This window comes from Pelophylax lessonae (genome assembly GCF_965119305.1).
Source record: "Pelophylax lessonae genome assembly, chromosome: 7".
NCBI lineage: Eukaryota > Metazoa > Chordata > Amphibia > Anura > Ranidae > Pelophylax > Pelophylax lessonae.
This window is the reverse complement of record NC_138774.1, coordinates 155,233,168-155,248,779: the sequence shown is the minus strand read 5'-3', so window position 1 is coordinate 155,248,779 and position 15,612 is coordinate 155,233,168. Positions and strand designations below refer to the sequence as shown.

General features: G+C 39.7%; 1 protein-coding gene across 1 annotated transcript in view; it reads right to left on the bottom strand.

The window, feature by feature from the left end:
• The window catches only part of LOC309560790 (uncharacterized protein), a 332,027-nt gene that overhangs the window by 47,672 nt on the left and 268,743 nt on the right, over nt 1-15,612 (bottom strand). Inside the window, exons 16-20 of the mRNA XM_082264455.1 lie at nt 13,234-13,278; nt 10,612-10,665; nt 8,231-8,300; nt 6,070-6,180; nt 2,794-2,949 (exon numbers count right to left, since the gene is read on the bottom strand). Of these exons, the coding sequence (XP_082120581.1) occupies nt 2,794-2,949; nt 6,070-6,180; nt 8,231-8,300; nt 10,612-10,665; nt 13,234-13,278 (436 nt within the window). The remainder of the gene's footprint in view (nt 1-2,793; nt 2,950-6,069; nt 6,181-8,230; nt 8,301-10,611; nt 10,666-13,233; nt 13,279-15,612) is intronic.

Genomic DNA, 15,612 nt, shown 5'->3' with positions numbered 1-15,612 from the left:
TATCAAGAATAACTGACCAGATGAAATCACTCCTAAATGCAGCATGCAAAGTAAATGTAGAAATGTAAAGAAATGTAGTGATGTTAACCACTTAAGCCCCGGAGGATTTGGCTGCTAAAAGACCAGGGGTTTTCTTGCGATTTTTTACTGTGTGACTTTAACGGACAATTGCGTGGTCGTGCGACGCTGTACCAAAACGAATTTGACGTCCTTTTTTTCCCACAAACATAGCTTTCTTTTGGTGGTATTTGATCACCTGTGCGATTTTTTGATCATGCGCTATAAACAAAAAAAGAGCGTAATTTTTGCAAAAATAACAATATTTTTCACATTTTTTTATATGAAATTCCCCCCCAAAAAAATGTAAAAATCAAAATTTTTTAACATTTTCGCCAATTTGTTTTATGCTACATATGTTTGGTAAAAAAAAATCGCAAAAAGCGTATTTTGATTGGTTTGCGCAAAAGTTATCGCGTTTACTAACAAAGGGAAAGATTTTTGTCATTTTTGGTGTTTTATTTTAACGCGTAATGGCGGCGATCTGCGATTTTTTTTCGGTACTGCGACATTGCGGCGGACAGATCGGACCCTTGACTGACATTTTTGACACTTTTGGGGGTACCAGTGACATTACTGCAGTAATCAGTGCTATACATATGCACTGTTACTGCAAAAATGACACTGGCAGGGAAGGGGTTAACTGTATTGGAGAGGGAGGGGTTAAGTGTGTCCTAGGGGCGTGATTCTAACTGTATAGGGACATGGCTATTGGTGTAAAAATAAAGATCAATGGTCCTACATAGTAGAACCGTCTGATCTTCATTTTTACACCAGGGAGAATGACGGGCGGCTTGTTTACATAACAAGTTCACCGGAGCGATCGTCACACGCACTGACTTGTCAGTGAACGAGCCGCGGCGGGCGCGCGCCTCGGCGTGCGTGCGCCCGCCCGCAATTGGCTCTTAAGTCAGTGACAGGCGAGTGACGTACCCCTACGTCACTCTGCCTGGCCGGGGCTGACTGCCGCAGTATATAGTCGTGCCGCGGTCGGCAACCGGTTAACTAAAGCAACAGTAAGGTCCCTTTCACACTAGTGCGACTTGTCCCGCGATTTTGGACCGCAAAATCACATGACAAGTCGTTTTCCATTATTTTCAATGAGCCCCATTCATATCAGTGCGTTTTGAAGTCCACCGACTTCAAAGTAGTTCCTGCACTACTTTGCCACGATTTGATTGAGTTTTGAGCCATAGCCATTGCTTTCAAAATCGCGTCAAAATCATGCGGCAAAATCGCAGTAAAATCGGGTCGCATAAGTGTGAAAGGGGCCTAAAATGTGTTTGTTTTCTATAAAAACAAAAAAAGTGTGTTTTATTTCTAACTGCTTCTAGAAACATGATTAGTATACTGTAGTTGCTGTAGGAAACATTTTTTCCCAATAAGGACCACTGTATTTAATTGATTTTTGTTTTCTCTAGTTTCCCTGTTCAGTGACACAGGCCCTTTTAAGTGTTTATAAATGCCTGCATGTTTGCTTCTTGATAGAAGGCATTAGTGGGGGTGCATCAATGTATTTAAAGTATTTTAACATGTTGGTTGTGTAGCAGGATTCCCAGCTGTTTTGCTGGATTTGGGTCCCCCTGGGTCACCGGGTGCAACAAAAGTACCCCTGTGCATGTTTCTCCAAGTGTGAGCACTGAAACAATGACCAGTCCAGTATCTTTGGATTTTATATATTTATTGAGAACTTGGATAGGAGAAGGGATGAGTGGGATACTCCTTTGGCTCAACTATGCACAATTTACAGGGGACAACTGAAAAAATGCCTGTTGGCGCTGACTTGATGCTGGTCAGCACCGGTTAACGCTGGTTAATGTTGGCCTGCTGCCTGTTAACACTGAACTGACTTCTGATCACCTCCTTGTGACTCAAAGTCCCTTTGAAGCTCCCTTAGGCACTCCTTGCTGAGGTAGCTATTTTATCACTGCTGCACTGCTGAACACTTTAACGCTTCAGGGCCCACACCGACACCATCTTTCACACACTTATCTTCAGGGCTTAGACTCTGGCACCCCCTTTTCTAAGCCTTCTCTACTGGTTAGCTGGCTCCCATTTCCCTCTGACCTTCTGGAGTGGTCCCCTTTCCTAGGCAGACCCCTGGGCAGTTTACAGTACTTACAACACTGTTTTCCTGGAAACCTCTGCCCAGCAGCTCCACTCGGTCCACAGCACTCTGGATCCCTCTCTGCTGCTCACCTCAACCTTCTGTCCTTCAGGCTGACTGCCAAGAACAACTTCACTACCGCTGGCAGGAGGAGAGACAGCCATCACCCTCCTCCTGGGACTCTGCTTCCCACCAAAGACGCTATGTCATGTGTTCCCCTCAGACTTATACCCTTTCCCAGGGTGCTTTGCAGCAGATTCTGCCCTCTGGGATAGATACAAGCCCTGGTGTGCTACTGGTTAGGTTTCATCCACTGTCCAATAGGAACCCCCCATTGGACACATTGGGGAGACTCCCCAACACAACAGACACCCTGGAAACACATGACAGCCTGACTGAACAAATAGGCCCCCCTGATAAGCAGACAGGGTCTCCCTTATGGTTTTCCTAGCACCTACCTAAGAGGGTGCTACAGTTGTATAAGGTGACCCTTTGTTCAAACTCAGAAAGCTGGAAGGTATACATTTCACATATCTCGTTTGTTTCAGGTGAATTAAATATACTTCTCCTAAAGGTTATTAAAAACAAAGGTCCATGCCCCATGCCTATCACAAAACACGTTATGTTACCTGGTCCCGGTAGTCCTGGAAGCCCTGGTGGTCCAGGTGGTCCTTGTGGACCTATATTCCCCTGGACTCCTTTCTGACCATAAGCTGGTCTACCTGAATCGCCTCTCTCCCCTTTGTATCCCTGAACACCCGGATAGCCTGGACTACCAGGTCGACCTAAAAAAACAAAACAAAAAAAAATAATTCACAAATATATGCATATGTATATATATATATATATATATATATATAAGCTGTATTTAGAAAGTAAAAGATTGTGGCAGAAAGTTATATAACCCAATGCAATTTATGATCCCCTTTCATTGTCCTTACTGCAAAACCAATGAAAGTTAAAATCTGTTTGCTTGCTTGTGTAACTGCACATTATTGCTGTTTGCACTGCCAAATTCAATTGTCTTCTGTTCATACAATAAATCATTTTGTGGTTCACTCGGTAATATTGTGAATACAAAAGACACTTACAAAAATATGAAACAAATTTAGTTGCTGAATGAGAACAGAATTGATAAATGAATATATTTGTTTCTTAGCGCAGTTCAAAATTGGAAGCACCAATTCATGTAAATTGGACTTCTTGTTGTACATGTATACTATCATGCATCATGCCTATTATTCAGAGCTACACAGCCGCCTGCTGGTGACAATATGGCACTGCATAGTAAGCTTTTTTCAAATAGTTTTATATGTTGTGTACTGCACTGTAAAAAAATAAAAAAATAAAAAAAAATAAATATTGTGGAAAAGTTAAAAAGTATAACAGAAAATTAAATGTAAAAAAAAATATATACAGTATATACAATTAAAATGGCTTGTACATATTTGATGGCATTTATCCCAACTTGCTAAAAGGATTGAGACTGAATTCCAAGAAAACACCTAAATATACAGTTAAATCACATAAAACCAGTCTGTGGTTCATTCCTGTCGAATTGCACAGCCAGGTCCTAGACCTCTCTACAGACTGGAGTGTACTAAGCACTACAAGACATGCCACAGCCAGTCATTTGACAATTTGGCAGCAGCAACACTGATGAGGTTTAGTGCTATCTTGTTGGCAATGACAGATGTCATGCATTTAGATTTTTTCAAAGGTGATTCATATTATTCCTCCTAATAAACTGGTATAAATGTCAAAGTAGAACTTCAAGTAAAATAAAATAAAAAATCACTTGCAATGCACCAAAACACAGTGGTGTGAATGCATCCAAACACTGAGCATGGGTACAGCAGGGGGGGAATCACATGATGACCTCATCAACGTGCCCTTGCTTTTTGTCCAATCAGCACACTGGGGGAAAATAAATATCTAAGGAAGCACAGCTTCTACTGTGACTTTTCCTTATATAAAGCAATAGGTGAATTACATTACTGTGATTTCAACTTAGGAAGGGTTATAAACTGTGTGTATATTAAGTAGGATGCTTACAACTATAAGATAAGGTATATACAGAACAATGTGGTTGAGACAGAATGGACTTTCATTGTACCACCATAGGCATAACACTTTGTATAGATTTAAAAAAAAAATCTTATGGGTAAGCTAAACCCCTCCACACCCTACAGGACACCTTGCAATGCTCAAAGTAATGATATAGTATAATATTTAACTTTTTGTATCTTTGTATATTATATATTTTGCTGTCATTTGCAGATAACTCACTCTCTATAATACTCCTGAAGAAGCGGTAATTCCGGGAAACCTGTTGAGAAGTACTGGCTAAATTTTGTCAAGATTACATCACCTGATTGAGGGCACTATATAGTGCCATTATTATATAGTAGTCCAGTTTTTGAGGGAGTTATGAATGTGATCTTTTCAGGCATGATTTGTTTTTCTACAAGATTTTATATTTTTTGTGAATTGAATATGTTGGTTTTAATCTATACAAAGTGTTGTTATGTCTTTGGTGGTACCATGAAAATCCATTCTGCCTCAACCATGTTTTTCTGTATATAGTTTTTCAGGATGCAGGTATCTTGTGTAAAAATTTTAAGCACATTAATGGTATAAGATAAGGTCATTTTTATGGTGGTAGCTTTTTATAGTGTGAACCTAATTAAAATCCTGAGATAATGGAGTTCTTATTTAAGGATGCAGGGCCTAGAACAGTGGTCTTCAAACTGCGGCCCCTTGGGACATTGTTTCATCCACTGATACCAGCAATGGGGCACAATTACCCCACTGACTCTAATGAAGGGACACAATTCCTTCCAATGATGCCAACAATGGGGCACTATTCATCCCCAATGACACCAACGATGGAGCACAATTCCTCCCAATGACACAAACAACGGGACCCAATGACCCCAATGAGGGGACACACTTCCTTCCACTGACACCAATGATAGGGAATAATTACTCCCACTGAAACAAATGATGGGGGATATTTATTTTTTTATCCCCTGACATCGGGACCTTTGCTACTCCCAATGGCCACAGTCTGGCCCCCCTAAAGTGTGAAGGACCGTAAACTGGTCCTTTGTTTAGAAAGTTTGGAGACCCCTGGCCTAGAGGAACACTATGTTTATAGATCTGGTTATGTTAATTGCCTATTCGTCATGATTATGCCTTGGATTCAATACCTTCAGGGTCACTGACATGAAACAAGTATAAAATCTTTGACTTTATTTGTTGCATGTTTATTCCAGGTCTGTGGCTCAGAATTATTGCAGAAAGACACAACCAGGCAACTAGCAATTTTCATGGGAAAGCCAGCAATGACGGCATCAATATTTCTCTTATGACGGGAGTACTTTAGGCTACTGAATGCTTTTCCACATAAGGCAAAACTGGCAAGATCAAGTTTATAAATGATAGAAAAAACACCTAATGTCCTTTGACTGAGTGCTGTAATGACTTAGCAGCTGGCAGATGGAGCATTGCGTAAGGGAGGACCAGGCATTCAACACTCATAAAATCTTTCCAGTGAATTAAGCAAAGAACACTACTGCACATAAAGTGCAATCATTGCAAGGTTATCACATAGTAAGAGTTATGATACATTTTCCCAAAACATGCAATTTATTATCCACAGTATGTGATACATCTAAAGAAACCATTAGTGCATTTATTTAAATTTATTGGGAAATGTCATGTCTCCCATTCTCATTGTCCTTTGTTAGTAATGTAAAATAAATAGGCACATTTTTCTTGGTGGATATTTGGTTGATATCATACAAGGCAAAATGATATATTCTTCTGACTTGGTAAAACAGAAATATCTAATGCAGACCATAAAAAGTACCAGACAGTCTGACAATGAATCCGAATCCTACCTCTTCCAAATGCTGGCAACCCAGGGGGGCCAGGAAAGCCAGGAGTACCAGGGAAGCCGTCATCTCCTGGCATACCTTGAAACCCAGGAAGGCCAGGATCGCCTGGTAAACCTTATAGATAGAGAAAAGAACATAGGTGGGATCATAATAGCATAAGCAATTTTGCACATTAACATGTTCTTGTACATCAGCTAATGTTTACTTTCCACTTTCCACAACTCCCTGAATTCCCTACATGCTTTGTAGCTTCTCCTCTGCTGTTTACTTTGAATTCCTAAGGACTACATATCCCATGGTACCTCGCTGCTTGCGAGCAGTGATTCCTATACTGACTCCACCTCTTGAAACTCCTCCTCTCAGCACCTCTGTGGTCCAGAAGGCAGGCTCTATGAATTCTGTGACACTGCAGTGCCTACTCACAGGGCATAATATGTTTCACAGAATTCAAGAAAGTAAATGTGTGAGGATCTTTTCAAAGTAAGTTTGCAAACTTCAAGATTGTTTAGATTACTAAGAGTAGGCTAGAAATTATTGAAATTCCCTAAGAGGCTGGGGTTGCTGAAGGGGTGTATTGAAGACATGGATAGAACTGGAGAGCAACAGAGGCTATGAATGCTGCAAAGACTTAGGCACAGGTGACTGGGGTGTGGGTGCAGCAGAACCTTAGCTGGGGAGCAGCGTAAAGACTTGATGCTTGACTGATGAAAGTGTGCCCAGTTCAAGTTTAAATGGACAATATTTTCCTCTGAAGCATCATGATTGCGGGGCTATTTGCACATGGACATAAGAATTTAGTTCCAGTCCACATCTGCAAATTGTTGGGGGTGTCAATGTAAAGGTAATGACACCCCTAAAATGGTTTGCAGATCGCAGTGGGAACTATGAAATGGTACAGAAATCAGATCGCATGGGTGTAAACACCCATGTAATCCAATTCCAGTGAGGACTAAAAAATTTGGCATCGCACAGACATCAGATGTGATTTGTAGAGAAATTTGAATCACATGCAATGTCTGCGATCGCACCAGTGTGAATCCAGCCTTTACTGATGTTTATACTCAGAATCTTACTGACAAAAAGTAAAATGTTTTTTAAAGACCTTGCGTACCCACGCCTAAAGGAGCGTAAATGCTTGTCAGTGTATACAAACATAAAAATATTCTTCATTGCCAGTATTTCAGTATACGCGTGTATAAGTGCGTAAACATTAGTTGAAACGCGTAAACATACAGATGTGCATAAAGTACTGCAATCAAATGTAACATTTTCTATTTTTGTTTTACGGTTCTGTACTCATCAGTGTATTACTGATCTTTACGCAGGTGTGTGCATTGTCCCATAGACAACAATATATCTATTGTATATCCAGATCAGTAAAAAACACGGTCCTTTATTTCCATGTGCAAGAGGCCTGACAATGTGGGTAAAACCATAGTCCACAGCAAGAAATATAAAAGGCACCTGTGCTGGAATCAAAGATGTAAGTAACCATGACACAGCAAATGATTCTGTGTGTACTAACACCAGGGGTTTTTGGTGTCCAGAAGCTTTTGAGTTTTTGCAAAGCCTGCGGCAACAATTTCATCCGTGCAATCTATTTACTAAGTATATGACATTGCGTATTATTACTGACATTGTGACCCACAATTGTTCTATTGTTCTGCTTTCTCAGACATCTGAATATGTTAAAGTCTTTGAAATAGAGAAAAAAAAAGGGAGGAGCTGTAACAGGGCCAAGACCAGGGCCATCTTTAACACAGGGCAAAAGGGGAAGCTGCCCTGGGCCCAGTCGTTATTGTGAGGCCCAAAGCAGCTGCCCCTTGAGCAAGCACTGCCCGCAAATAGTTGATAAGTGGATTCAGGAGGGCCCATGTTTGCCCATGGTCCAATCAGTATTAAAGACGGCCCTGGCCAAGACAAGGGGTGGACAGGAGGAGCGGCTGCCCTGGGTACAATAGTTTATTGCAGGGATGGGGGCACCCTGAACCTAACCCTAAGGGAAGGGGGGGGGGGTACAGTTTGGCATCTTTGCCCTGGGCGCTGGATGGCCTTGTCCCGGCACTGAGCTGTAAAGGAGAACTCAAAGCGGTGTCCAATGCAAAGTCAAATCATCTTCATTGAAAAATATACTTCAAATGTGACAGGGATAAAAAAGTCTTACCTGGAATTGCGGATCCACCATTGTTTATATACACAGGGGCCCCAGGAAAACCTATGTCACCTTGTTCACCCTTAAAAAAGTGGGGAAGAAATTAAATTATACAAATGCATAACGATGTTCTGATGAAAAACAATCACTAGAAATGTATTTTACATGTAATACAAACTATTTTGTCCTTTACAGTGTTTTTGTTCATTTAAAATACATTGAGACATATATTACCACAAAACCTATTGTTACTTTGAGTGGAAAGGAGCTGAGCTCCTGACTGGTTAGTCTTTCATCCCCCTTCAAGAATCTCTCCTTCCCAATTTCCCTGTGGCTGAAGAAACTCCAGTATATACAAATATAATGGATTCCTTCAGATTCATTTGGACATAAATTATCAGCAATGTTTTATAACTTCTTAAAATATGGCAAAGCTGAGATAGATAAAAGCTGTGTCAGCATTAATATTTCCCATTAAGAAAGACAATATATTAAATGTGAGCTTTACTAAATAGATATCATTCTGTGCTAGGGATGTGCTCATCAGGGCCATCTTTAACACAGGGCAAAAGGGGCAGCTACTCCGGGCCCAGCCATTGTTGTGGGGCCCAAAGCAGCTGCCCCTTGAGCCCGCACTGCCCACAAATAGTTGACATTTGGTAGGGCCCAAGAAAATATTTGCACAGGGTCCAATCAATACTAAAGACAGCCCTGGTGCTCATACTATCTTCCCGTCATCCTGAAGCAGGGAAGGAAAAGCTAATAGATTGTTTTGTTTGTCTGATTTGGGAGCACAATTATAAACTTTCTACATTTTAAGGATCTAAACTAATTGGAATGAGGCAGTTTTCTATGAAAGAGAAATGAAAGAAGAATTTGCCTCAAAAATCCTTATAGCAGAACTTTACCCATACCAACTTTATAAAAAATAAGGTTCTTTAGGCAGGAACATACAATCCACAATAATAATTTGGCTACCAAAATTATTGTGTGCTATAAATTGCCTCCAGCATTGTTCCGGTTTCTTCCTGCTGGATGCTGCCATTTTGCTGAAACCCAGAGCCCCTGGAATGGCTGGATTGCTAACTGTCACATTTACTTGTTTCCTCAACAAAGCTGTCAAACTGTCAAATGTATGGTGTCATAACTGATCACATGTGCAGCACCATGGCAGTTGCAGATCAAACAGAAGCAGCTTTCTTGGCTGTAAAGGAAAGGGGGGGTTTAATTCTGCTTTAAGGCTGCCAGCAGATCGGCCTCCACACACTTGGCAGTGCCAAAAAACACCTAAAAATGGGGAGCAATTGAGCATGTGCAGGGTGTGACAGTGTATTACTGGATTTTAGGCAGTAAAGACAATCATTTTTAATGTAGCTACAGTGCCTTGAAAAAATATTCACAACCTTTGAAATTTTCCACATTTTGTCATTATACAACCAAAAACGATTAGCGAACCTCACCCCCATGCTACGTGTATATACCTTTAAATTAAAGAAAAACTGTCGCTGCTGTTCATCACACAGTGAAATCAAACAAGACTTGTACCACACCACAACAACAGAGTAGATACTAATAAATATACAACATATATGTGCCCAACAGACTATAACAGTGATAGATATACCTTCATTACAATGTAATAATGTGCATATACCAATGTCGGTGCCAGGTATATCACTGACCTAAGCCAACTAAAAAGTTTTGGCACGAGGGGAGAGGAGACGGAGGGAGATCCTATCACCTTATCCATCTGAAGCAAGCCAAAAGACCTTTTAGCCTGGACGGCTACACAAGCCTGAATGGTCATGGTGCTATAAGGCACACATGACCCACAACGTTTGGTGAGTGATTGAATCTTACCTTTGTCACAGTGAAATCACAAGTATTAGGATTACTACTGAAGAGTAATCATCGCGCTGAGCACTTGCACTTTTTGTTTGGAAGATTGCACAACGGACTTACTTTATATTTGCACATTTATTGGAATTGTATTTTTGGAAGTCTGCACAAAGATTCACTTTATAATACATATTTATTGGACATTTTTGGACTTTTACAAATTTTATTAATGTTATATGGGATATGATCTACTAATTTATTATTCTACACAATTTACTTGTAATAGATTTATGAAGTTTAGTATATTCATTTTATAGAGATTAATTTAAAGCAAGCGCTATAGGTAGCCTTTTGACTACTTACCTACACATCACTTTCTAATTTCTATAGCAGCTGCTTAAATTACACACATATCTATACATCTATTTATTCATTTATTTATTCACCAATTTTACTCACAAAATTATATATATTATCTATTTCTCATATTTAAAAATTAAACACGTGGCGCAGGGCATATACACCAGTATATTCCTTACAGTCTAATGCATTACCTTCAATCCTTTGAATCCATCAAGTCCAGTAAGTCCAGAAGGGCCAGTCTTCCCCTATGAAACACAAAATTGTGGCATATGAGTGATACAAAGCAACAATGATTCTAAACAGAGATAAAGGGGTTGATTTGCTAGGAGTTACAGCCTGTGTAGAAAAGCCTGTGTCCTGCCACAGCTGCAAAGTAGAACCCTTGCTCTCTATGGGGAAGCAGTCATCTCTCTATAGTTCTTAACTCTAAGTCAGTAGAGGGTATATCAGACCTATGCAAAGTGATCATTATTTTCCCACAGAGAGCAAGGGTCCCATTATGCATCAGGCAGGGGACAGGCTGTGTTGTTTTTTATTTTTAAAGAAAACAAACTGTAAGACTTTGCACATCTTTTCTTTAACCTCCCTGGCGGTATGATTCTGTCAGGAATTCTGTTCCAAAAGCGGTACAATTCTTTTCATGGAAATTTGGCGTTATGTATTATAGGCCTACAATTCTTAGTAATTACTGACTTAAACCTGACCAAAACAAGTCTCTAGTAGACATCCCAGATGTGATAAATTTGAAACACAAACAAGTGAATTATAATCGAATCAATAATATTATTTTATTATTTAATATATAGTATATATAATAAAATTATATTATTGATTAGATTATAATTCATGCGCTATATATTATATATTATATATATATGTGTGTATATAGATATATATATATATATATATAACGCATGAATTATAATCGAATCAATAATATAATTTTATATATATATATATATATATATATATATATATATATATATATATATATATATATATATATATGTGTGTGTGTATATAGGTATATATATATATATACATATATATATATACATATACATATATCTATATATAGATATATGCATATATATATATATATATATATGCATATACATATATGCATATATATAATATAAAATGTGTTATGTGTTTTGTGCAACGTTTTTTTTTTTTTTTTTTTTGAATTTCCCTCCCTAGTTCCGCTCCCATGCAGCATTGCTGCTGCAGGGAACGGAACTAGGAAGTCCTCCTACCGACAGACGAGCGGCGGAGATCTCGCTGGCGGTCACAGCAATGAGAGCTCATCGCTGGATCGCCAGGATAAGGTAAGAGAAGCTCCGCTGCGCTGTCTGCACGCTCTGCCCATTCACCCCGAGCGTGACTCGGGGATACCGCTAATAGCAGAAAATTCCTACCCCGAGTCACGCTCGGGTTTACCGCTAAGGCGGTTAATGCACTTTAATATATTTAGCTAATTTAAACAGAAAGTTCAAATGGGATTTGACTCTTTCCTGTTCTTTCCAAAACAAGGTGACTGGAGTTTGGCTTAAAGTGGATATAAACCTGATTCATGAAATTTGACCTGGGCACATCTATCTGTAGTTTTTAACTTATCTCTCTTCAAAGCCCTGTTCCATATCTTTCTCCTGTTCCTTTCTTCTGTTATCAGCATGATAACTTCTGACAAGTTCCTTGTCAACTGAGATAAAACCAGGCTGATGGGGTGGATGCTATAAATAGATTATCAGAGAGCTGGTCTATTCACAGCACATCTCTTCCTATGTGGAGAGGGGGTGTGTGCATTTCCTTCAATCAGCTGTCTCATAGTGTATGGCCAAACTTCTCTCCCACAGGTGAATCAGGAAGAGAAAATTCAAAGAGGACATGCACATTCTAAACAGTGTAGAAAGCTGAAGACAGCACATAGACAAGTAAAACTTATGTAGGGAGATTTGTTTAATCTCTGCGTATCATCTGAGGCTGTTCATTTCACTGGGTATATGTGAGGGTTTACAATTTACATCCACTTGAAACCATGCAAAAGGTAAAAGTAGTAATAAATCCTCAGCTTTACCTTAACACACTAAGTACAATAAAATAGGTGTTCCCCAGTAAACTATTTGTTAAATTTCTTACCCCAGCACTTGCAGTTTACAAATTTCAGTGCAGCTGGCTCCTGCTCCCTAAGTGCTACTTTTCTAAACTTTTAGACTTCACAGGAAAGAGTTAATAGTGGACAGTGCAATGTGAGCCAGTCTGTTAGTTTGGGGAAGGGGGTAGGGGCAGAACAGGGGAGTGTCTTGCCGTCCTAGGCTATGGGGCTTAATGTTTCCATTGATGCAGACTGTGTAGAGAGACACAGCTCTGGTCCCTGCATGCAAGGGTGGGTCCATGGGATGCTACAAGAGAAAGGAGCCACCCTGAAACAGGACACCTGGGGCAGTGGTCATGGCACCAGCTTAAACTGGAACACTGTAAGTGAGTAAATAAGCGGCTAAATATCACTTTAAGGAGATGATTATGATATGTATTTAGGAAGCACTACGCCATTTTTGCATCACTTCTACTGGTATAAAAAGGTATAGCAAATAAATTCACATCTGTGCATACAAAGATCAGAAACAGTAGCTCACGCCATCCTATATGCCTATAGATTCATTAGATGGGGGCACTTCCAGTGCATAGGTAACACCTGGTAAATGCTAAACACTGATCGCTGCTCATTGAGAATTGACTGCATTTCTTTTGATTTTTATAAACTCATTGCACAAACTCATTGTACCTTACCACAATGATTTTCCTAATAATACCTTATCACCAGGGAATCCACTAAATCCATCTGATCCAGGAAAGCCCTAAAATAAACATTTACAGGATTACTATAAAAAAAAAATGAGAAGAGTACATATCGTATACTATACTATGAATGTTTATTATTACAATGATTTGGTAAGAAATATTAGTCAGAAATATTTTAACAGGTTTGGCAATGCAAAATGTATATCTTAAATCTCCAATGACATATAGTGAGACTGATTTACTAAAACTAGTGCAAACTCTGATGCAGCTATGCATGGTAGCCAATCAGCTTCTAACTTCAGCTTGTTCATTTAGGCCCCTTTCACACAGGCGGACCGTTCAGACATCCGATCCGTCAAATCCGGACGGATAGAAACCCTATTTTCTATCCATCTGGCGGATCAGATCGGATGAGAAAGGACAGATGGGCGTTCTCATCCGATTTCCCCACAGAGAAGAATGGGGACCTGACAGCTCTGTCTCCACACACAGCGCGGAGATAGAGCTGCCATCCGCCTGCTCAGCGGGGGATCGGCGGATCGATCCCCAGCTGAGAAAAACGGAGTCCGCTTGACAGACTCCCTGTGTGAAAGGGGCCTTAGAAAAATACACTGGAAGATGATTGGTCTCTATGCAGAGCTGCACCAGCTTTACTAAACCAACCCCAGTGTATATTTTTTCAGCGATTCTTTTTAGCAATGTCTCTTCCCCGAACTCCAAGCATCACCTACCTCTGGCTATTACAAGAAGTCCCCTTCTCCCTGTTGAATTTTTTATTACTCTTACAGACATCTTTATGAGTCTTTATGGCTTTGACAGAGTGTTGTTCTCATTAAGAAAATTCATCACTACTATTTGTGACAAATGCCCCTTTGCCTGGATGTTTGCCACGGGCTCCTGGAGGAGTGTGGAGGCTAGCCTCCTGCCCACTAACTATGGGCCATGGAACAGGCTCATAAGATGTGATGACAGTCACTTTTGTTGGTGGGGCCCATGGAACCCAGCTTACCTTGGAGAGGTTGAGAAATCCCTCTCTCAGCTCCCTAGGCCCCTCTTATGTGTAAGTCACCGTGTATCTATTTGGGGCACAGGGTGAACGAGAAAATGATGGACAACTACTTGGTTGACACTGAGAATGTTGTTTTGTTTGCTTCAAATGGGACAGTGATATTTTTACACAATATCTCTCAAGAAATCTATGATACATTAATTCCACTGTATCAGAATGATAGAACATTGTATGAGCTTTGCCTCATAGACTGTTGTAGACTGTTGCCATGAAGTCTGTGACTTCTGAATGGCCGGGATGTTGCTTGGATGTGGATTCCAGGTGCTTCAATGTGGGAGACGGACAGTCTGCTACTGGGGTCTTCTACTATTGTCTGTTTAATATGGTCTTCTGTGTTTATACTTAGGATAATGTGTAATGTGCTTTGTTTTGGCCTTGTTGCAGTGCTGAGTTAATTAGCATGTTAATTATAACAGTGTCCATGTCTGGATTCCCATTTACCTATTATTTCTGTCCAGATGGCTAGGTAATTAGCTCACATAATTATGTTTCTGTATACAATTTCATCTGCATATGATAATTTATTCAGGCTCACCTGACCTGTGTGTGATGCTTTGGGTGCTCACTGACATACTTCTCAAGTGTATAAAAAGCCTGTATTCTTGTTCAACAAAGAGATTTGTTTTACCCTTCATCAAATCTAGGCTGATGTTTGGGGAACTGGGGGGCTGTAATCATTACATCACTCGGGATTTGGAAGATGTACAACGGATGTACTGGGCCGAAGTATTGGAAGGATTGGGGTTACACTATTAAAGTCCCAAAATACATAAGATTTCTCTGTATGATTTAAATGGCCAGCATTTGTAGATAGATATGAAGTTGCTTCCATTTAAATCATGTATTCTATTAAGCACATGGAATGAGTTACTACTGCTAAGCGTAAAAGACAATTATTGCTGTCCTTACAGTAAAAATCAGTCAGGTCCATATCTGCTAGCAAAGAGGGAGAGGGGTTTGACCCTTCTCAAACTCATTCAGCTGTGTAGGTCAAATCTGATCCCCTGCTTCACAAGTCTATTTACAACAAACCTATTCAAAGAATAACAGTAAACCGCTGTGAAGAAAAAACTTCAAGCAGCAGAACAGATTTGGAATGAATTGATTATATGAACTATTTCACATTTAAGTTAAAAGAAATAAATTAAAATGATGTAGACCTGTGAATAAAGTAAACAAAATATACACAGAATATTAAACATTTAAACATTTCCTTAAAAATCCACAGAAGTGTGATTTCATTTTATAGTAGCTGGAAAAAAACACATTTATACTAAAGGCTCAAGCAGCTGGTATAAGACTTTAAGGCTGAATTCACACT